The sequence below is a fragment of the Natrix helvetica genome (assembly GCF_964273705.1).
Source record: "Natrix helvetica genome assembly, chromosome: 3".
NCBI classification, from domain to species: Eukaryota; Metazoa; Chordata; class Lepidosauria; order Squamata; family Natricidae; genus Natrix; species Natrix helvetica.
In genome coordinates, this window is record NC_138549.1 from 91,495,226 (window position 1) to 91,519,989 (window position 24,764).

The 24,764-nt window shown below is 37.5% G+C and overlaps 1 protein-coding gene across 2 annotated transcripts; it reads right to left on the reverse strand.

The window, feature by feature from the left end:
• Positions 1-2,201: 2,201 nt before the first annotated feature.
• On the reverse strand, positions 2,202-24,559 carry SH3GLB1 (SH3 domain containing GRB2 like, endophilin B1). Of its 2 annotated transcripts, XM_081946300.1 has the most exons (11): positions 24,310-24,559; positions 17,536-17,677; positions 15,532-15,660; positions 15,068-15,201; positions 14,728-14,820; positions 11,966-12,052; positions 6,672-6,695; positions 5,871-5,960; positions 4,838-4,938; positions 4,117-4,351; positions 2,202-2,687 (listed from the first exon to the last, which is right to left on the reverse strand). In XM_081946300.1, the coding sequence occupies exons 1-11, from the start codon at positions 24,379-24,381 to the stop codon at positions 2,580-2,582; spliced, it is 1,215 nt and encodes a 404-aa protein (XP_081802426.1). In that variant the 5' UTR covers positions 24,382-24,559; the 3' UTR covers positions 2,202-2,579. The 2 variants fall into 2 exon arrangements, with proteins under 2 accessions (XP_081802426.1, XP_081802425.1); XM_081946299.1 differs by lacking the exons at positions 6,672-6,695; positions 11,966-12,052 and having other exon boundaries at positions 2,204-2,687; positions 24,310-24,557.
• Between the last annotated feature and the right edge of the window lie 205 nt (positions 24,560-24,764).

Consider the following 24,764-nt stretch of genomic DNA (forward strand, 5'->3'; position numbering starts at 1 on the left):
TAAATGCAGTCAATGCATTCAAATATGTCTATAGGTCTACATGGCATCAGTAGAAATTAAGCTAGTGAAGATTTCTATAGTGGATCAAGATTTTTAGCCATTCAGAACACCAGCTGCATTCTTGATGTTTCACTGGATGTACCAATACAAAGCAGTCACTTTCCAAGTGTGGCTTCATCACCAAAATGAATAATGTGTCATATCACTAGAGGTCACCCGTCAAGAGTAGATCATCCACTGTACTCTGAAAAGCTGTATACAGAAGAACACAGTCTTTAGTGAAGGAGCCATTTAATATGAACAGGACCAAACACAGGTCTAGTATGAAATTTGAAAATCAGTTATCAGTGCTTCTTTTGAAATTGTTAATATCCTCTGGTGACAAGAGAGACCAAGTGCTTGGCTACATTCAGACTAGCAGGACGTGGGAGAACTGTAGTTCACTGCTCTGGGAAGTCATGGGGGTGCTTGAAATGGAATTCTACCCAGTTTCTGAATCCCATTCTCCCTTTTGATAGAATCATATTGTATAGTGGGGAATTAGCCAAACTATGTGGGGAAACTCTATATGGGGAAGTTGAGAGCTTGTTCTCCTTATTACTTTGTCTAATCACTGAAATACACAGCAATTTAAAAGATTTTTCCAGGTCCCGAATCTTCCCTCAGTTGGGATCCCTGAGATGCATCGCAGCCTCTTTCAGCACACATCCCTTTCCAGCAGTCTTATCAACTGTAGACTGTATGGGACAGTTTTTGCAACTTTTGTACAGTAGTATCTCATTTGGACTATGGGGGAAGTGGTTGAGATACTGAGATTGCCCAACTATTACTATTCCCATAGGAGTTTTTAAAGATCAAGCTAAACAGCTGCTCCTCCAAAGTAAAATAAAAAGAGAAAGCATATAATGAGCATGTATCTTATAGATAAGACAAGACTTGCTCACTAACCTAATAGGAGCAAGCTTCCCCTTATTTGTTCAGCTTTGGGGGAACAATTATAAAGCTGAACCTTTAAAAACTCCTAAGGGGATAAATAAGGAAGTTGGCCAAGAAAGCTTTAAAATACTGTGGCATTTTTCAGCCAAGTTGTAATCTGAAAGTAAGGCAAATCCTCTTCTGGAGCTAAAAACCCAAACTATTCTCAGATAAAAAGTCCACCCATTACATTTTGACAAGCTACATAAGAAACGTCTTAATATCCGTTTTATGTTCAGTAACTGAGTTTTTAAAATATAGGTATTATGGTATGGGCTGAATGCAAACATGGCGAAAATACAGTGTCTTCATTTGGTGCCTTATTTATTGTAGCATGAAATCCTAGGATCTCGTTTCAGGATGATTTCTCCAGCTATAACTGTGCTGATACCTCCTCGGAGAGTGACTTAATGTTAAGAGAGGAGGGAGGCATGCACTCCTGAGTTACAAATGCTTTAGGTATGCTGCTTAATTCTGGAGGGTTGAAATACTCACAGTTTCTTTCCTGGCAGTCATTACTTTGTCAATCTTCAGCTGATTAGGAGCTGCCTGTTCAGAATTGGCTTCTGATTTGTCATCAATCTCTCAATAGTGTTTATGACTTAAGAAGACCCTCAATTACAATGATAACATGAAAGAAGATAGAGGCATTGTGAAACTGGGAAATTCTTTCTGGTGCAACTGGAGAAACATCATAGAGGTAGCCTGCATTTGGAATGGTTGTACAGGATGTGTGTGAAGACTATCTGTGGCTCATTGGAAATAGGCAGTTATGGTTTCCCTTACAAAAAAGAAAAATGTTTCACAGGAAAAATGAAATGTACAATTGCAAATTATAATGATAAATGAGTGAAAACTTAAGACTGCCTAGATGAATTACTGGATTACCCAGAGGCAAGTTCACACAAGACTTCCCAACTCTGATTACCTTGGGATTATTCCTTTCCTTTTGTATTCAAGGTGACTAACAGTGGTAACATTTGTAACCCAATCAACATTTGACCAAGATGCTTGTATTAATAAACAATGCTATTAAATCTGAGCAAAGAATCAAATGTATAGAAGTGGGAGAATAAGCAAAGGATATCCCATAAAACATTGCCCTGTAGTAACCTAGTGCCTACTCAGATATTACCATGTTATGAAGAATTTTCTTTAAGGCCACTGTTTTGTTGCACAAAAGTGCAGTTATAGACCTTTAAACCTCAATTCTACTCAGGAAAAAAGGCAACATTTTTTTCAACAATTTATTATTATTTTGAAGAGGCTTGTCATTATGAAAAGTTCTGTAGAAAACTGTTTTCCCTGCTTTCAGGTTCACAGTACTCAAAAGCAGAAAACTGTTATTAGTGAAAATTCCAATAGAAACAAAGTTATGTAGGAAACAATCTTGGCACATAAAGTAAAAAGCCCTTAAACAACTTAGTTCTCAAAACAGTATCTACCATGCAACAATATTGGCAAGAAATGCCCATTTCTAATGCTCATTACTCTCATCCATTAAGACATTAACATGGAAGACACTTAAATCTGGTTTATATAAAGTTAAATTGCATATAAATATGATCTCACCATAACTGACAGTCTTTATACAAGCCAACCACTCAGTTTAACAGTTCTAAGTAAGTAATAGGCACTTTGCCTTTCTGATTTCCTCGTTCACCCATCAACCAGTCTGAATCCATGCCAGGGACACTGTACACTGTTATCACCTAGAAGCAATAAAGAAAACATTTAAATATGTAAACTGTAATCACCTTACTCTGACATAATTCTGACCATAAACAGAATAAAACAATGTATTTTAGACGATATCAAAAGTAAGAGTTGCGGGTACTGTGACAAGAGAAAACCCACTTCTGGATCATTCCAGATGACACTGTTTAATTGAGGGGAGGACAGCATTCCAACTCTCTCAGATAATTTAGGGTGGGCAGTAATTATGGAAGATAGACCTCAGATAACCAGGCCCCATGCTATGAACAGCTTCATAGATATTAAACAAACACTGAATTGTACCATGTACGTTTCCAGTTCATGAAGCAGAGGGGTTACATGGGCATAAATGGCATACCGATAACTGCTTGTGCCGCTATAGTACATGTCAAACCAGCTGCAGTTTTTATGGGGTCTTCAAAGCTGCCCCACGTGGAAACCAAAGCACGAATGATTATCTCAAGGATAATCACTCATGCTTTGGTTATTTCCCAATCCAGGCATAGGTGCCTAACAGCACAGTAGAGGAATGTGTGCAAAAATTTCCCTGGCCACAGTGACCGCCTGATCTTCATATAGGACCCATGAATCCAAAGGTCCTCTTAACTGCACATCAGTCCTGATTGGAAAAATGTAACTTTGTCTGGCATTAGATAGAACATCTTCAGATCAGGATAGTCAAAATACCACAGCCACTTAAGTCTTGTCAGGATGAGATTGAGCTGTTCCTCTTCATCCAGACCCACACAGCCTAAGATTTTGGCAGCATCTTCTACTTAACATGTATGAGTGGACACCAAACTGATGGATAAACTCATCCAATGTGCAATAAGAGGTACATCAAGTCCTGAGGCACCTCATATATAAGGGTCTCTGGCTTGATCTCTCTCTCACATCTGCTAACAACAACTGGACCTCACCACAGAGAAAGAACCACCAGATGCTAAGCCTCCCACTCCTAATCATTGCATAGTATCAAGAAGGATCCCATAGTTAATGGTATAGAAAGTTGTCAAGAAATCAAGAACCACAATCATTGTACCACTTCACCCTGATTTTGCTAAATGCCATCCACAAGCACAACCAATGCCATCTCAATATTAAGCCCTGGTCTCAAATGTGACTGAAAGAGCTCTAGATAATCTGCCAGAGCCCTCTGAAGCTGTAACCTAACTAACTTCTAAACAATGTTCCCCGGAATAGAAAATCTAAAGACCAGGTAAAAAATTATCCAGGACTGTTGGATCCAGAAAAGGCTTCTTGCAGATGGAACATACTACTTTCACACAGTAATCTGACCAAGGCAAAGGCTTTATGGTAATATCATTCAAACCCAGATCACACTGCAATTGTTCCAATACAAAAGGCAGATCTATCATACTTTTATAAAATATTTGCTTTTATTTAAAAATAGCAAATGATTACCTCATCTGCAAGTAGTGATAATTCACTGCTGTTTGCAGCATCATAATCATAAAGTACTCTGGCTTTTCTACTACCACTTGAGGGCTTCAATTCACCAAAGCTTGAAGAAGCTGCTGCACTGCTTATTGAAGATAGTGAGGGTGTAACAGTAGCTGAGGACGTATTACTAGAAGAACTACTTGGAATACAGGTTGAAGATGACTGGTTATTGTTGGCAAGAACTGTAGCTGGAAAGCTATAAAGGATGAACATAAAATTAATTATTACAGAAAAACATGAATGTTGTAAACACTTTCAAATAACAATTTTAATGTGGAGTTTGCTCTTCCAATATAATTTTCTAAAAACAAGCAATTCAATTTTTGAACTACAAAACACAATGTACAAAAGCTTTCACAAAATATAACTTTAAAAACATAATTGTACAAGTTGCAAAATATTTGATTCAAATTGTCCTGGATGGTTACTTAGTCATACAACTCCAAAATAAACCTACTCTTTTCTTCAGAGGAAAAGTGTGCAATTAAATCCTATCTACAATGATCAAATCCTGATCTTTGATGTTATGTGAACAGAAATTTTCCAGAAAGATATTCTCAAGGATTTGCACGACTATGAAATCTAAATAATCACTAAGCAAGATTTTTTTTAAACCTGCCAATTATATTTATTTTACCTCTTTAGTTGAGACACATAACTATAGATTTGATTATTTTGTTACCTTCCAAGCTGTTTCTGAAGGTCCAACATATACTGATAACATTGTGCATAGTAAGTCAGCTGGGCTTCCACAAAGTCATTTAAACAACGAAGATGATGTGCCTATGATGCAATAAACACAAATATTAATGACAACAAAATTACTGGGATGTTTCCATCATTTAAAAATACAGGGATGTTAATTTGGAGGATACAGGGAAATTAAAGTTTTAAGGATTACCTTTATCAGCCATGAAACTGATAAATTTTACAAATAAGACAATTAACATAGGATAACCACTAATATAGGCAATCTTAGTTAATGCAGTAATTTGGACTAGCAATTCCACTGCTAAGATAAGTGAGAATATGGTATCACATGACCACATCAATTTAGCATAGCAGTGGCAGCATTTTCCATTGTCATTGTTAAAGGTAAAGGTGCCCCTGTGCTAGTTATTCCCGAGTCTAGGGGGCAGTGCTCATCTCCGTTTCAAAGCCAAAGAGCCAATGCTGTCCGAAGACATCTGTTAGGGATGTAACCCTAGGCTTGGCTTGCCAATGTATATTAAGCTATGATTACTTTACTGTTACTTTAAATGCTAGAGAGATGTAATTGGCTTGTTACCTCATGCAGTTATAAGAGGGAGCCAGAATGACTGTTAGTTCTCTCTGTGTGTTTTGTTGAAGCTGATCAGGTGTATTTTGAGGTATTGTGGTTTGCAACTGTTATCTATTTTGTGTGTTAAACTGAGAATATTGATAACTGAATTACTGAACCGTTTATGACTTGGACTGTTAACCAGACTCTGAATACTTCTATATTTCTACATATAAACTACCATATTTTTATACTATTCAGTGTCTCTGTATGCTGGTTTGTGCGTGTTATTCCATATCACTCTCATTACGCTTCTCTGCATACTCGCTCTTCTAACAGGGAGCTTAATTACTTAACAACATCTCTGTGGTCCGTTACTGTATAATTAATCAATTTTGATTTTCTTACCCTTAACAATTAAGCAAAACTATCTTCCCTTTTACCCTGTACTTACGTGTGTACTGTTGATCCCTTCCAACAGAAGTCGAGTAATTTCTGCCTGTCGGTCAAACTCACTTTGGGCTATCCGTACTTCCTGTTCAGACTGAAAAACATATTACAACTTTTCAGAGTATTGATAACACAATATTACTTATGCTGTGGGCAAAATATAACACATGGTTCAGTAAATAGTGGTCCTTCATTGGACTGAAGAGCCAGTTCCCAAAACAGCCAAGCGCTATGTTTTTCACTGGAAGCAAGCTTATTACAAGTGTAAAAGCTATATTGATAAAATAGGTTTAAAAAACAACATTTTCAGCTAAACAATATTGAAAATAATTCAGGAGCTAGGTTCTGAAAAACAGCTACAGTATATTCCCATTCAATGTAATGTAGTCTTAAATCACCCTGACAGAGGTATTCATGTTTAAATGAATGCACATGTTTGTTTCAGATTAGTTGTCAGAAGGTATAATTTGGGGGGGAAATTGGCAGCAAAGTTATCTACATGTCCCATCCCCTCCCCATTTTAAATCAAATGAGTGCCTGAACAAGACTATGTAGTTCCAATGAGTAGTATTGAATGCTTTTCAAATACAGAATTGAAGACTGAAGCTTATAAATTAATCCATAAACTAGATACAATAAGTATTTATCCTATACAAAAAATCAGAATTATCTTGTGTCATGGAGTTCATATACATATGTTTGGAGTTCTTTGGAAACTGTTTATCATTTTGCTATGACACCACTGACTTGAATTAAGCAATAATATTTATCTCTGGACATCAGCAATTCACTTAGGAGTACTTACTTTTGTCACTTCCTCCGCCCATATCTTGTAAGCATAAAGATGTAAAGAAACAATAAGAATTTATATTGCTATGTTTTCCTCAATGTTCATTTTTCTCCTGATATGAATTAGTGATCATTTCATGAATTTATTTTATAATGTAGTGACCATAGCTTGATATTAGTTGAAGTTTAGTCTACTGAATATTGTTATAGTTGATAGGGCTATTACTGGTGTAGATTCTTACAGGCTGATTTTCCAAAATTATCATCATCATTATCCTTATTTATAATATCCATTTACTATTATGTTTTTACTACCAGATAAGACCTTTATGCAACAATTTTCCTCATGGTAGTCTAAAATCAATTTGTAGGAAAGGAAAATGTGGAAACAGGAATCTTCAACATTCTGTCAGCAGCTTAAAACGTGAAACAAATAGGGTATTTTTTAAAATAGATGTTCAGTATTTGGATCCAGAATGGCTTTTGTAGGAAAGAAAAAAGGTTCCTTTGGGCTTTGATTCAGTGGAGATTTATTTTCTTTCTTGCTAGATGTCTCTGGACTCCTCTATAATGTTCAATACTAAGAGGCTGTACATACATACAGGTGAAACTCGAAAAATTAGAATATCATGCAAAAGTTCATTTATTTCAGTAATGCAACTTAAAAGGTGAAACTAATATATGAGAGAAGACTCATTACATGCAACGCAAGATAGTTCAAGCCGTGAGTTGTGGTCCAAAGTCCTGTTGCTAAGTGGTCCAAAGTCCTCTTTTCTGAGGAGAGCAACTTTTGCATCTCATTTGGAAACCAAGGACCCAGAGTATGGAGGAAGAATGGAGAGGCCAATCAAGCACAGTAATCCCACGGTCATTGAACCAGTTTTTGGTGCTTTTGGCAAAAGTTGCTCTCATCAGAAAAGAGGACTTTGGACCACTGAGCAACAGGACTTTGGACCACTGTGGTTCATTAAGACCAGGGTCAACGCAACGGTCTACCAGGAGATTTTGGAGCACTTCATGCTTCCTTCCACAGACGAGCTTTATGGGGATGCTGACTTCATTTTCCAGCTGCCCAGACTGCCAAAAGCACCAAAACCTGGTTCAATAACTGTGGGATTACTGTGATTGATTGGCCAGCAAACTCGCTTGACCTGAACCCCATAGAGAATCTATGGGGCATTGCCAAGAGAAAGATGAGAGACATGAGACCGAACAATGCAGAAGAGCTGAATGCCGCTATTGACGCATCCTGGTCTTCCATAACACCTCAGCAGTGCCACAGGCTGATAGCTTCCATGCCACGCCGCATTGAGGCAGTAATTGTTGCAAAAGGGGCCCAAACCAAGTACTGAGTACATATGTATGCTTATACTTTTCAGAGGTCCGATATTGTTCTATGTACAATCCTTGTTTTACTGATTGCATGTAGTATTCTAATTTTCTGAGATGGTGGATTTTGGGGTTTTCATGAGCTGTACACCATAATCATCATAATTATGACAAATCACGGCTTGAACTATCTTGCTTTGCATGTAATGGGTCTTATCTCATATATTAGTTTCACCTTTTAAGTTGCATTACTGACATAAATGAACTTTTGCACGATATTCTAATTTTTCAAGTTTCACCTGTAGAGGGAAAATGCCTCAATTCTTTTGAGTATTGTTCCGTCTTATAGACTTCTGGATCCAATGATTAAATGTATCAAAAGAATAGTTTTAAGTGTTAAAATTACCCTATATCTTAGAAAGCAATAAAAAAATACAATCTAAATAGCAATTGACAGAATTATGACCAGATGGATGACATTTATTTTGAAAAATGGCTTATACGAGCCAAATCTATTCAAAATACAACTACTACAAACAATAATGGAAAAGTAAGTGATTTCTCTTGCTATCCAAGCCTGCCTTTGACATTTCAATAATTTAGGCCAACCAAATGATTTACCAAAAATGTTGTAATTTTTATGCATTAAAGACAATACAATATTCAAATTGCTAGCGCTCACAATTACAGTATTATGTCTTTTAAAAATTAGTATATTACATTTTAAGTAGTGTAATTCTGTTCTAAAAGATTCCTGTGAAAATATATATACATCAAAAGCTTCCATGATAGTATTTTAAAGTCTATTTGAAATTTCAGTAGAGCGAACAATTTCTTATGTAGAAACTGTAACTTTATAAAGATGTAGTGAAAACACCAAGTGAATGGAAATATAAACGAAAGTGATGAACTATTTGAAATTAAAGTGAGATGATTAACGCTGAGAGGAATACTGCTAGCCATGATCATTAGATAATGAAATTGCCAATCAAAATATAGTGATGTAGGACATCTCTTTCCAGTTTACTATAGGCCACAAAGACAAGTGAAGTCCCATCCATGGGATGGAGGCAGCATGCAAAAGCATGTTCCCTCTGGTCTGCGGAAAAACCTCTCTCCACAGATCTGGTCCCTGGTGTCCAAAAGGTTGGGAACCACAGGTATAGAAGAAAGAGGAAAATGAGAAAAGATGGATTTGGAAGATTTGGATGAAGATAGATTTGAGAGAAGCTTAGAGTCCTAGCCTACTCACAGAATTATGAATATATTTAGTGCTAGGAAAGATAACTATGACTACTATGATATTAAATTAAACTCTTTATAGCCCATTTTTAACTTATTTACTGAAATTCATACATTTGTTTAAATGTTAACTAAGTATGCCATTCTATATCTTGCCCACCTAGTCATGTTAGGGGCACATAAAAAGATTCCTAAGGAACAAAGGAAGAAAAGCACAAGGATTTTTAAACTAGAAAAAGGAGTTGATGGTGTTGACAAGACAGACAGATCATTCAGAAATGAACGGAACTTCACTTTAATTTTGAAGAACAAAAGGAGTACTCCTATAGTAAGGAAGGAACTGGCTACCAATCTCTTGACGAATTGAATTGAATGTTATAAATTAATTTTCCTAAATGCTGGTATGTAAGAAAGAAACTCATGTGCTCTGAGAATGATGAAACATGATAAACCCTTATGTCTAGAAGATGTAGCTCACAGGTGTCAAACTTACGACGTCATGTTGTCATCATGCGACGCATCACAAATTTTTTCACCTTCGCTAAACTGGGGGTGGAGGTGGCCAGTGCGTGATGCATCCGTCCCGCGGGCCGTGAGTTTGACGCCCCTGATGTAGCTGAAGAAATGTTAAGGTGTGTTTATGAAGAGGCCATGTGACATGTTTAATATGTGTGAAGATTGACTCTGTAATTGATTATTGGAAGAAAGGTAATGTTCGTTTATTGAAATGGAAATAAAGCACAAGTTAATGCCAAAAACACATTGAAAACAAATTGAATATGCAGCAAATGTTAGACTACATGACACAATCAGGAACATGGACAGGAAAATTAGTTGTCAAAAACAGTTGTGTTTTGAAAAGGGAAATGGAGTGAATATTTGCAAGGTGAACTTAAATGGCAAACTTCAAGCTGATGAAACTGTCCAGTGTCTACCATTTTCATTTCTTTCAACAAACATTCATCCCTCATAACAGACCACATGCCACCCGCCATCTTTCTATAAGTGCATCTTAATATTTCTGTTTGGTTCCCACTTCTATTAAATAATTAATTACTAAATAAAAAAATATGAGGTCTGACGTGAGGAATGAATGTTTGTTGAAAGAAGTGAAGATGGCTATAGATCCAAGGATGCTTTTGCCCACTTTGCTAGATGAAAGTAAAAGTTGGGAGATATCAGAAAAACATAAAAAGTGAATGCAGGGGGATTGAAATACTGAAGCAGTATGAATACTGCATTCAGTTTTGGTCACCACGATGTAGAAAAGATGTGGGGACTCTAGAAAGAGTGCAGAGAAGAGCAACAAAAATGATTAGGGGACTGGAGACTAAACATATGAAGAACGGTTGCAGGAACTGGGTATGTCTAGTTTAATAGAAAGAAGGACTAGGGGAGACATGATAGCAGTGTTCCAATATCTCAGGGGTTGCCACAAAGAAGAGGGAGTCAAGCGATTCTCCAAGGCACCTGAGGGTAGAACAAGAAGCAATGGGTGGAAACTAATCAAGGAGAGAAGCAACTTAGAACTGAGGAGAAATTTCCTGACAGTTAGAACAATTAATCAGTGGAACAGCTTGCCTCCAGAGGTTGTGAATGCCCCAACACTGGAAGTCTTTAAGAAGATGTTGGATAGCCATCTGTCTGAAACGGTATAGGGTTTCCTGCCTAGGCAGGGGGTTGGACTAGAAGACCTCCAAGGTCCCTTCCAACTCTGCTATTGTATTGTATTGTATGTGGTAAAATAAGTAGATAATAAAAAATGAATGGGTGCTTAGTGAATATGGATTTAATATAAATGCAAATGACAAATATAAAATATGTATTTGGGGTAATGTAGTTATAGAAAATGCAACAGAAATTTCTAAAAGTAGAATGAATGGGGAAGAGGAAAATCAAATAATGTGTAGGATGGAGTTAATGAGTTCCTTAAAAAATGAGGCAAGTTTAAAAAGCAAAAGGGAATACATGGAGTAGTATAAAAGTGGTATAAGCCAGAATGCTTTTCCAGATATGGTAAAAATATAATGAATGGTGCTACCCAAGGCCATCTCGCAAGGTTGTTGTTGTGGGGAACTTAGAAGGAAGGAGTATTATGTTACTGCCTTGAGTTACTTATAGAGATGGGTAAAAATCAAATAATACTAACACTAGTACTAATAATATGCTTCTCTCTTTTATCTTGTACCTTTTCTAACTTACTCTTTCTTACCCATTTTCTATGCTCTAAATCAGGGGTCCCCAACCTCTGGGCTGTGGCCAGGTACCGGTCTGTGGCCTGTTGAGAACCGGGTCGTACAAGCAATGGGTAAGGAAGCAAAGCTTTATCTGCACTAATGGGATCTAGGTTGCACATGAAACCATCCACTCTCCTCAGTCTGTGGAAAAATTGTCTTCCACAAAGCCGGTCCCTGGTGCCAGAAATGTTGGGGACCACTACTCGAAATACTGCTGCTCACCCTAAAGGTTAATAGTACAATGGGGATTCTTGCATGCGCATATATTATTTACTAAATATATTCAGCAACTTAGAAGGAGGACAAGAAACACAATAACATTATTTAAATGATTAGTTTTTTTCAATTAGCAAACTGCTCTTCCAGATACATCTCCACCTCCACACCCCACTGGTGTTAGATATGCCAACTGATGTGGTTCTTCATCTAAATAAATACTGATCAGCAGGAAAGCAAGAGGAAACACCTGAAGAAATGTTATGAAGACAAGAGGCCAACAAACCTTCAGCCATTTTACATGCAGCAAGTTGAGCATGTAAGAGACATTTACCATAATATTATTTTCATCAGGTGGAGACAGGTTTAGTTGCTTAAAGTATAAAGACAAAAGGATGTTATGTTGTGGGTGAAAAAGCTAGAAAATGCAATGTAGATCAGTTAATTAGATTGCAGTATCAGTAGGCAGAGCCAAAGATATAAGAAACACATTGTCTGATCAGTGACACTTCTTGAATAATTTTTGTAATGCTTTTCAATATACAGAATGTAGTACCCACAGACTATTAGATCATCACTTATGCCTTACCTACACATCTTAGATAACACATGTAGTTCTCATTTAGCAAGCATAACTCATTTGGATCTGAAAACTCAATCATGAAGTAAAGCAGTTGCTAAGTGAAATCACAATTGCGCTAATGACCTGACTTCAGCTTTCCTTTGCTTTACAGACCTATGAAAGTTGCAAATTCAAGAACAGATTGTAAAGTTACTCTTTTGTCATCACTGCAACTGTGAAGAGTCACTAAATGAGGTAGTTGATAAACAAGAACTACCTATAACTAGAAAGTTTTCAGTGCATTTTCTTTAAGCATGATCTCTTTCAGGAAGCCTGCACAGGTCTTGCTATCGTTTAGATCGGGAGTCTCCAACCTTGACAAGTTTAAGGCTTTTGGACTTTAACTCCCAGAATTCCTCAGCCAGCTTTGCTGGGAATTCAAGTCCACAAGTCTTAAACTTGTCAAGGTTGGAGACCCCTGATTTAGATCAGAGATGGAAAATCTGGTCTCCTGGGTGGCCCTAGGAGTACATCTCTTTTACTGCTGAAAACAGATAGCTGTTACTTCTCATTTTGCACTAGGGCACAAGGAGATGATAGATAGATAGATAGATAGATAGATAGATAGATAGATAGATAGATAGATAGATAGATAGATAGATAGATAGATAGATAGATAGATAGATAGATAGATAGATAGATAGATAGATAGATAGATTAGATAGATAGATAGATAGATAGATAGATGGAAAGAGAGAGAGACACTTAGAAGTTCAACCTGTATAATATGGATTTGCTCCTTTTATGGTCTCTGCTAAAAATATTACCACACCTGTTGGCTAAAAAAATTGTTGCTTAACACTCATTTAGACACAAGCCATTATAGTGTCACAAAAATCTTGAGGAAAAAAGATTAATATCTGCTTTTTCAATTTAAGCCAATTTTCATTTTGATATATATTTGAATTAACAGTTGTCGGTATTAAGAGAAGTACAAATGATTTCTCCCAGTTTGTCAGCTGCCCTAAACAAGTAAATAAACGCTTGTTTAGGGCATAAATAACATACAGAGCATTTTTTTTCTTTAAAAACAGCCTATAAGGTAAGTGCCACACAGATACAGTGAAAGCCTGCAAAGGCTAACAATTCTAATTTAAAATGCACATATATACACACAATATATCCTTTCACAAGCCAAGATGACAAGTTTGTTGTGTTGTGCTTTCATTTAATTTAAAAATGCATAAGACCACTCAATTCTATAATGATATTGGCCAGCCACAATGACCGTCAGCATTATGAGTGCTGTATTTTTATTGGATTGTGTTTTTAGTTAACCTTTCTTGATTAATGCAGGGTTTTTTGGTAGTGTTTGGATATTCTTAGTTTTTGTTTTATAAATGGACTTTTGAAAGTAGACAGTATCTAATAATGCATATTATATTTGTATATCTAATACATAAATATACACCTGAAGACAAGCAGATTCTTATCCTGCTTTTGAAATGCTTTCTTCAGTTTATGAGAGTTTTCAATTCTGGATGGTGATAATATCCTCTCTTTTTTGGGGCATTAATTAGATGGAAATGGTCACATGTTTATAAGCCTATGTGCCTTCGGTGCACTGTACCTGTTAATAGTTTAGTAAATGCATCACCTTCAGCTTTTTCTGCATAGCCTGGTTATTATGATTCATGCTAACTGAGCTTTAGCTTTGCTGTACTGTATTCAGCTCTTTCTCGCCAGAATATCTCAGGATTAAAGCCAATATAATATTTTTCTCCTGTTCTCTATTCTTTCTTAAAATTATGTACCTGGAATTAGCATTTTATAGTCTTTCTTACACCAATCTAAATTTGTTTTCTAAGTGACATTTCCAGAATTTAATTTCCCCAATATTGTTCTAATTTCAGAGACTAGAGATTTCCTACTACAAAGTCTCGCCTTAAGTTCTTCTACTAATATGTTCACAGCCACAAACCCTTTAATCTTGTTATACTGCTAAAAAAAAATTAAGAACCCACAGTGACTGTTTTTAAAGGAATGGATCCAGACTTCCTGTTCTGCAAATGAAAGATTTCCTAATATCCACAAAAAATGTTTCATCCAGCTAAAGCATTCTGCTGGTGGAAGTATTTTGCTGGCTCCTCTCTTCTCTTGCAATACCCAACTCACCTCACTGGGTTGTTGTTGTGGGAAAAATAGGAAGAGGAAGGTATTAGGTATATTCACCGCCTTGAGTTACTCATAAAGTAATAAAGGCGGGATAAAAATCTAATATATAAATACTTTGTGGGCTCCAAAAACCTGCATAGACTTTTTCAAAGGTCTACATGACTGTAAAAGAGAGTAAGGGCAAATGAGTGAACGTTTTCTATCCTTTCTGCTATTAGCAGCAATGTCTGGACTGTGAAGAACCAAGACAAAATGTTAATTAAATACAAAATTATGTATTCTGAAGTTCTTAAGAAGCAGATCCTACTTACTAAAGCACGAGCCTCGGCTACTTTTGCCTTTTTCAGTCGAGTTTTGGCAGCATCCAAATCTAGCCTTTTATTTTGTAATAGCTTGCGTTCTCTCTGAAAAAAAAACCCAAAGCATTATTATTTTGGAGATGTGAAAAAGATTCACTTTCATTTCACAAAAATGAAATAGCATAACTACTTCAATTTCTTGTTACTTCTTTATCACAGAAGGTTGCATATCAGAGATGGTGTTACATTTCTTGATAATGATACCAAATGCTCAATTACAACAATAAAAATCATTTATTTGAGCTTTCAGAATTACTTCACGTTTCATTAAGAAATTATATTAATAACTTACAGTAATTGTTTTATAGTCTCCTTCAATAAAATTTCTAAGAGGCGTAAGGAAGTTTATTGCAGCAGTCTGTATTAGTTCTCTGTCTGCTGCCCCAATTCTTTTCTGTGTTTCTCCACATTTAACAAGAGCATTTCCTGCAATTAAAAAATTGATTGCATGGTTTAATAGCAATATAAGTAGCAATGTAGACATATTATAGGTATTTAACTTAGAAGTGTTGACACCATTTATTCAAAACATTCTTAATTGTGTATTATTACATATTTAAATACTACAATTTTTATAGTAGGTTCAAAATATATATTATAGGTTCAATATATTATCAGTACCCAGCACACAGCTTCAAAACATAAAGGTGTAGAACACTTTCAGAACAATGAAGATAAATTATTCATCATAGAAATAGTATCTAGTTAACTTCATTTCAGTCATTCCAGTCATATAAACTAATAGCTGCAACTTGCCATATGCGGTTCCTGGGCCAAATTCATTTCCAGCATCAATCATATGCTGGCCCTGTAGTTCTGGATTATTCAGACGACTTGGTGCTTTGCGATCCAGTTTCTCATAAACAAATTCTTCTATTCTAGCATCTGGCAAAAAATAAAACATAACATTTCTTTGTTACAGGCAATTCTTGGATGGAATGAAATGTGAGAATGAGCTTGGAAGGGGGGGGGGTGAGGTGAGAAGAAATATATTGCCTGATCAGCTAAAACGAAAAGCCGAGAATTAAGTAATAAAGAAAGAAACTTAGATAAAATCCATACTAATTTATCATGGTTAAAAAAAAGATAGCAGGAGACTTGTACTTTCAGACTTGCAGATTTTGTAAATGTAGCCTTACATTAAATTAGAATTAGTTCATCTTGTCATATTTCCTGTCTGGTCTACTTGAGAAGCTGACCCTGGGTTGCATCCAATCATTCAGCAACTATTCATAGTTCTACAGCTTGAACAAATGGGATTTATGATCAATCCTTGGAGAAACAGTCAACGTCCCAATATTCATATGATCTGGGCGCTTGGGTGCCTGGCTTGCAATTTGGAGCCGTGTTACATGATTGCAATTTCTGATGTTATCTGCCAGCTTTCTAACAAGCAAAGTGAAGGGGAAGCTGGCAGGAAATTGGAAGTCACTCCTGCTGTTTTTTCATCCACCTTCACTCTGTAGTGCATACCTGTAGCACACTCACCAGCCACCTACTCACTGTATAGTACCTGCACCCTGCACTCACCCACCCACCATGGCAACCATTCTCTCCCTTGCATTACCTGCCTAGGACTCCCACCTGTTCCCATTCAATGACCTGCACAATCTGGGGTTATAATGGCAACTGGGACTGCTGGGATTGCCATTGCTAAGTAATGTGGTCACATGACATACTTTATGATCATATCACTTAACAATGGAAATCCTGGCCCCAATTGTCATTGTAACCTGACAACTATATATATAACCAAACTTGTATATTTTGTAATAATAATAAAAGTTTCCTCTGTCTAGTCATGTCGAACTCTCGGAGGCGGGGCTCATCGCCGAAGGAGCCAGAGTTGCCCGAAGACTCTTTCCGTAGTCATGTGGCCAGCATAACTATATGCTGAGGAAAACTATTACTGTCCCACTGAAATGATAGCTGTTTATCTAATCACATTTGCATGCTTTCAAACTGCTAAGTGGTAGGAGCTGGGGCAAGGATGGGAGCTCACCCCATCGTGCAGCGCTCAGTCCCAAACCCGGCTGTCAGCTTTCCATCTGACAAGCTCAGTGTCTCTAACTACTCAGCCATCGTGCCGCCATAAGAATAATATAATCAAATAAATTATTGCTGAAGGGCAGTACAATGTGATGGCAAGGGAAGGAAGAAGACCACATTAAAATTCTCCTTCAATGGTATAAACTCACTGGCTGACTTTGGGCTGGTCACATTCTCTCAGCCCAGCCTGTTTGAAAGAGTTGATGCTGTGAGGAAAGAGTGCTAAATGCTGTCTTGAGCTACTCAATTAAAGCTGGGGCAGGGCACAAATCTAATAAGAAAGGCTTTTAATAAATCAGTTTTCAGAACTGTAGAATTGAATTAAGTTTAGTTACATTAAAGTAGCATAAAGCTTTGAATAATTAGTTGGTTATTTCTGCTTCAACAAACCTTGAACTTCTGACATTCAAAGAGTTATACTATCAATTTTATTCCATCCTAATCACTTAAGAAATTATAAGTTTAGTCTTTATTTTGAATCAATTTGCTTTGCGAAATTGTAAGCTTAGTGTTATAGTTAACATTTTAAGTTCTGTAATTATTGCATTATTTGTATATATTTGAACAACTAAAAGATGACATGTGGGTTCATGAAGAATTAAATGCTAGTTCCTCAGAAGTTAATAATTCAAGTTACATTATATATGCATGTAGAACGTATCAAAATGTAAATAAATTAATGGCAAAAGAGAAATAAAGTTTTGCTCTTACTTGGATTTGGTTGCAACAACACTTCTGTTTGTTTCATAATCTTTTCTGTCCATTGTTTTGTACAATCTGCCTTACACAAAAGATTTTCTAGGTGAGCATCCAATTCTGTCTTCTCTGCTTGCCCAAGTTTCTCTTCTGTAAACTATATGGATTAAACAAACAAAAGCACTTCTCAAGATATGAGCAATATAAATTGATCAGCAAAAATAGAAAAAAAAATACAAAAGTTTGTCTCAATTTACTCATTTAGTTTTTTTTATCTTCATATTACTTTTAAAAAACCCTCTCTTCTGATGTATTTATCTAGAACGTTAAAATAGGCATGCATGGCTTTTCAAATACAATGTATACCATTTTCTATAATGGTTGTCATATCTTACTGGTCTATACTCATATGGACTTTTATACATATGGACATATGTATAAAAGTGTCAATAGAATGTGATACTTTCAGTAGTGACAAGAATCAACACTCTTTCATTTTTGCACGGCTTCCCAAAGTAAATAACCCAGCAGCAATTTATTGCTCTGGGAAGAGAAAAAAGAACTCAAAAAAATTTCAACTTTTAAATTCTCTCTTTGGTAGAAAAAACACATGGGGAAAAACCCACAATAGCAATTATACATACTCTGCTGATTCACAACATGAATTTATGAATAGGTTTCCATGTTTCAAAGTATTTCCATTATATTTAAAGTGGAGCAGAAGACGAAAGGCAATAATTTGCTGCCAGAGTTGCCAATATATTGGTATATTTATTTATTTATTGAATTTATTCATCACCCGTCTCTCTGTCATTCAATAAAACAATATTATAAAAGACTAAAACAGTATGATAATGAATATAACAAAATTAACAAAGCAATAATTAAGCTAGCAGAGGGGCATGCAATGGAGTAGAGGTTAAATCTTCTAATTCATAACCACCTCTAGGATGACACACACACACACACACCAGCCAATTAGAGAACCAGGTTTTAAGATCTTTCTGGAAGATCCAACGGGTTGGTGCAGATCTCACAGAGGGGATACAATGCTCCAGAGGGAGGACGCGGCAGAGAAGGCTCTTCTCCTAAACCTCTGCAAGTGGGATGGGCCAATCCCATTGGATGAGATGGTGCCTCGGGTAGCATGAAGATAAATATTACGTGATTCCAGAAGCTGTTTGCCTCAGCCTCAGCATTATGGAACATCCCTTCCTTTCCCACCAATATGGATATGTTCCGTGTTAAAGAAAGAAATCTTTCTTCCTCACAGCTTCAGAACTTGAGGGGAAGGGGCAACCATGTAAAAACAAATAATGACTGGCTATTAAGGGTTTGCATCCTCGATGAAAAGCCTTCCTTTGGTAACATGTTTAAGCAAGAGATCCCTGTGCAATTCCTGAAATTTGTTATCCTTTGCAATCTGATTCATCACAAACTATCTTTGTCGGCCTGACAGATGATCTGCAGAAAAGGTCAGGCAGGGTGTAGCTGGAATAGTTTCCCTAAATCTCTTAACAGCTTTCAGTACCATTAACCGCATGGTATCCTACCATTTACTTTGTAAGTAGGACGCAGAGGTTTTGGTGGCTCATTTCTAACAACTGTTTTCAGAAAGGGACTTTGCTAGATTATCATTTGACACCCCATTATGTGCTTATGCTAAAAGAAGATGTATCATTTTAGTTCTACATAAGAATGCCAGTACTTTGGGAATGTTGTACCCAGAATCACTTGACAGAGAGATGGGTGGTGAATAAATTTAATAAATAAATAAATAATATTTTTATAGTAATTGTTACATACATGTGTGTGTGTGTGTGTGTGTGTGTGTGTGTGTAAGTATTTGGTGTTATATAATGTGTAAATGAAATGCATGAGAATGTTGGGTAGAATCTCCAGTATGCAACATTTATTAATTAATACTATTTGACAGAGATATGAATTTGTGCAAATAATCTCAAAAGACTATGTGACATACATTATATGGGCCAGTTATACAATTACCTTTTGCTTACAATTATGTAAGAAAATAGAGAGGTAGATAGCCAAATATCAAATTCATGATAACAATACTACCATGATAACATGTAAATTTACAACAGTATTACTATGATGACTTACTAGTACAAAAATTATTGGAGCCTCTATTAATTAGTTTCACTCAGATCAAAAATATATTTATTTGTAGTCAAGAAAATGTAAAATGAAGCAGTTAAATTTTTTTCATATAAAAGTGAACAAGTCAGCATCATAAGACAAGCATCATAGGATCTCTTTAACTGGAAGAGAGTTTTGTTTGTTCTTGTTCCAGCACCAATGAACAAACTACAAATGAAGATATGTAGTTTTTAAAATAGAGGAAGTATATGGAACTACAATAGCCTATAAAGTACCGTATTTTTCGGAGTATAAGATGCACCTTTTTCCCTCAAAAAAGAGGCTGAAAATCTGGGTGCGTCTTATACGCTGAATACAGCATTTTTTTGCCTCCTGAAATTCTGCCCCTACATCAAAATGGTCGTGCATAGCTTGTAGAAGGCTTTCAGAGAGCTCCTGGGGGCTGGGGAGGGCAGAAATGAGTGAAAAATGGGCTGTTTTTTCCTCACTTTTGCCCCCCACAGCCTTCAGGAGCACTCTATAAGCCTCCTAAAGGCTATCCATGCCCTTTTTTTGGACGAAAAATTGGCGGTTTTTTGCTCGTTTTTGGGGTGCACCCCAAGCCTCCTAAGGGCTATTCATGCCCTTTTTTAAAAAGGGCCAGTTTTTGGGAGGTTTGCAGAGTGCAAAAACTTTTTTTTTAATTTTCCTCTTCAAAACGTTGCTGCGTCTTATACTCTGAAAAGTATGGTAATTTAAAGAAGCATTCATATTTAAGAAAAATGCTAACTTTTATTTATATTAATCTTTAGCAATTAGCTTGAAGAATGGGGACAGGACATCTGTAATCTGGATCTTTTCATTTTCCGATTGGCAAAGGGCTCCAAGGCATGACTCAGTGATGAGTAGGTACACTGCTAATCGCACCTTTGAAAAAGTAGACAATGTTGCTTGTTTAGGAGAAGGTGGTAGTATACCTCTTCCTCATGACACAATAGCTCAGACTGGAAATTCAGGACAACTATCGACTAATATCTAACCAACCCTTTCTAGAGAAAATTGTTGAGACAACTTTGGGGCAACAGCTGCAGAAAGCCCTGGGGAAACAGATTTTCTAAACTAATTCCATTCTTAATTCAGACCTAGGTATGCCACCAAGATTACAAAACAATGATTACTCATCATTTCAGAAATATATCCTTACCTAATCGGAGAAACAGAATGATCATGAGCACGGCAGAAAAGCAATGGGAGTGACTTCTGACTTCCTCATTGACTTTCCTTGTAGAAAGCTGGCAGGGAATATTGGAAATGATGATCATATGACCATGGCTGAGTGTAACAGCGGCCACAACTTCGCAAAATGTCAATCCTACAGGAGTCATGGATCCTACATTTTGTAAGTTACCCTGTTAGAGGTATGTTGATTAAAATACCAGTGCCCTACATTGCACTGTTTCACCCAATTAAAGGTTACAATCAAACACAAGAGTTTTAATAGTATATAGATACTCGTGGATGATCTCTAGTGACATTGGGATATGCAATGCAATCTGTTTGGCATTGCTTTATCTCTGAGCAGCTTTCAATACCGCATATATCTATAAATAAAAAATACTATAAACTTGGAGGAGATTTTGCAAAGAGCCATTAGTGTTGGTGGCCTGAATGGAAAAAGCAAGAGACCAGCAGAGCAAACATCTGTTTTGCGTATTGCCTGTTTTCCACACTCTCACTTCTGAGTTAATTGTAATCTAAACAATTGTAAATAAAATACAGTATATATTATAAAAAGAAACGTGTAAGACCATTGTGCAGGGTAGTTATTAGCATTGGCCCCATGGGAAGGGGAAAGAAGGGGTCAAAGGAGACTTCTAATATAAAATTCTGTTCCACATATCATTTTAATGATTATAAACAGACCACAAGAGAACTTTTAGGGATATCCTTCACATGAAGACATCTGTATGTCAAGCAGCAACCTGTGTCTGTCTGTCTCTCTTTCTCTCTCTCTTATACTGTTCCTTAGTTGTGAAAAATTCAGCCAAAATATTTGGTATTTTGGAAATGAGTTGACTTAGTCTTAAATGTTCTTTTAGCATATTTACTTTACAATATGCATAGCCCAGGATTAGGCTATTTCTAAGGAATTCTGGACAAGGTACAAAGTCAAAGCAAACAAAATAAAAAACCAATATACAATAAGTTACAATAATATTAAACATTAAACAATAAATTGATTGGATATCCACAAAACAAATCCAACTAAACTCAGGGCTGAACATATGCTGGAATAAAATTGATCTGGGTAGGAAATGCTGGCAATATAGATAGAGGTATGTCACAAAATCAGGGTCACCACTATGACATCAGCATACTTTTCATTTTGTTATTCTATCCCTATATATAACTATTAATATCATACAATGAATTGTCAAGATTTGCATAATTAACTATTAATACTATCAATAAATAAACCGTACTTAGCCAATGGAGGCTCACCTCAAAATGTAAAGCAGATCAATTCTGTTTAGGATCAGGATAGGGAGCCTTTAAAAAACTCTGGAACTATAGGCTAGACTGAAAATCAATAATGACAGAAGGCATTGGCAAACCATTCTTACTGGTGCCCAGAAAACTACATAGACATGGCCACGGTGTTACCAGCAACTAAAAGAAAACATTACTATTACCCTGCTTCCATCATTAGTTTATATTTAAGAAAAGAGATCAGAAACATATAATAAAAACCAAATGGAAGGTTTAAAATTAATATATAATACTGTGTTTCTCAGAAAATAAGACAGGGTCTTATTTTCTTCTGACCCCCAAAATAAGCACTTGGCCTTATTTTCAGGGAGGTCTTATTGTTTTTGACGTGCAGGAGGTGGCGAGAGTGGTCACCTCATGGCTGTTGCTGTGTTGCAATATTTTCATGGCTGTTGCTGTGTTGCAATATTTTCGCGGAGGGTTTATTTTCAGAGGGGGGCTTATTTCATCTCATGCACTCAAAAGCCCGATTGCCTTATTATTTGGGGAGGTCTTATTTTGGGGAAAACAAGGTAGCACTTTAAGGGTGGTGCTGAAAAAAAGCTTAACATAGTTCTAGTTATATTGGCAATTATGCAACTAACAGAATTTTACCAAAAATTGAAATGCCATCCTGTTATTAACTAGAAAAACTTAAAAGATCTCCAGTAACTTTGTGCTATGGCAACAATTGCACAACACAGGAAGTCTGATGTAAGTGTAGTTAGGAACAAAATATACTATAAAGCCACTAATTCACCCAATCTACCAATAATGCAAATATAAAAAAGTGAATGTTAAGCAACCATACAATTTTACAGACAGGCATTTTCCTTTTGCAAAGTTAAACATAATCTCAATGTGCAGAGTCAGCTGTAGGAAGTTACTCTTGATCTTAAGCTAATAATAGCTGAGAGCACATGTTTTATTTTTGTTTTTCAAATGTTACAAAGGGAGACACATGGAGAGCAAGAAGGAGGCCTCGCTTGGTTTTTTTATATTATTATACTTGTACTGCACTATTCCAAAATGACAGTACAAAACGCTACTGTCTATAAAGGCCAACAGCCACATACAGTTAGCCTAATGGCTTGTAATGATTTGCCTGCAGAAATCTAATTTAAGTGAAACAATGGTGGCACAAGAACCTTGCTGGATCAATCTGCAGGGCCATCTAGTCCAGCATTTTGTGTCACAAAGTAGCCAGCAGAGATGCACTTGGAAAGCTTCAGAGCCAGAATGAATGGCAACATTTTCATTCTCAAAATCCAGCCCTGTATTGAAGACATCAGCTTGCCATTTGATTTACAAGGTTAGCAAGCAGCTACCAATATAAGTCAAGACCCACCCACCCACCACGCCCTCCCAAAATCTTCCATCAACATGTCCAAGCCCTTTTTTAATAAAATCACCTGCCCTGGCTGCTATTATTATGAACAGGCTTGAAAATTTCATAGTGTAGTTGCGGGGCAAAAAAATATATATATTTTTGCTCTGTCAGTCCTGAAAGTCCCAGCATTGAACTCTTCACACGTCGTCTTAGGGCCATTGGTGGTTCCCCATCCTCCGTCTTCATCTTCCTTCCGTCTCCTACCTTCCCCCCTTTCGCGGGAAACGCTCCCCCCATCCCCAAGCCTCCGAGGAGACGGGGAAGGAGGCTGGCAAACCGAAACGGGATAAAAGAAAGGCCAAAAAGTGGAGGGGGGGGAGGGCGAAGGCCGCGAAAGAGAAACCTTTGCGTAAGCGCTGGAGCTGCGGAACCGCGGGCATTAAACCCGCGTCGCTCCCCACCGAGGCGGTGAGGACAGCCGTCGGGCAAGGGGCACCAAAACAACCCCACCCGCCAACTCATTTATCCACGCCTCTGCCTTCTCCGCGTATGCAGACAGCCCGGCAGAGCTGGGAAAGGAGGAGGAGGAGGAGGATTAGGCCTAATTTGGCTCCTGATCAACCGGTTGCTGTGCCCCAATGCCAGAAGAGCTGGCTTCTATGCCAGTTGGGCAAGGGAGGGGGGGGAAGAGAGCAGGGGAGGGAGGGGGGAGTCTGGCGCCCGCAGCAACGGCCTGGCCAACGCCCGAGCCTTTCCCTGAGAAGGGACGACTATGCGCCCTCTCTTCCCCAGAAAGGCTTCGCTTCCTCGGCATTGCTCTGCCTCCTTACCTGGACGGCTCGGCTGAGGAACGTGCCAGCGTCAGCCGCCAGCTTCTTCACATTGAAATCCATAATATTCATCTTTAACAAGAGCCGACCAATTTGGGGGTTGGGGGGGTGGCGGCGGCGACTTGCCGCCCACCACACTTCCTCCCTCTGGAAGCGCCGGGCGAAGGCTAAGGCGAAGGCGGTGGCAGTAGAAGGGTGGTGCCAGCCGCAACAGGGCCTTGGCCAGGAGTTACGAAACCGGCAGCCAATTGGATGCATCGAGCTCGTGGGCGGAGCCAGGAGCGAGAAGGGAGAAGGCACAGCTGCTAAGGACGCTCCGCCCATCCACACCCCACACTCCCCCCCCCGTCCCAATGACGAGCTTCCTAAGAGGATCTTAAGGGAAGGGCCTTCGGAGGCTGGGCGTGATCCTTTCCTCAGCCGCTGCGGTGGAGATTAGATTACCGCGCCCGGTC

What these genes read in the sequence shown, in the direction of transcription:
- SH3GLB1 (XM_081946300.1), bottom strand. Translation starts at nt 24,381, where the DNA reads ATGAATATTATGGATTTCAATGTGAAGAAGCTGGCGGCTGACGCTGGC. An exon ending in TCCTCAGCCGAGCCGTCCAG is followed by an intron (nt 17,678 to 24,309) that starts GTAAGGAGGCAG and finishes TAATCCATATAG; the next exon opens with TTTACAGAAGAGAAACTTGG. An exon ending in TAGCCGAGGCTCGTGCTTTA is followed by an intron (nt 12,053 to 14,727) that starts GTAAGTAGGATC and finishes TTATACTTTAAG; the next exon opens with CAACTAAACCTGTCTCCACC.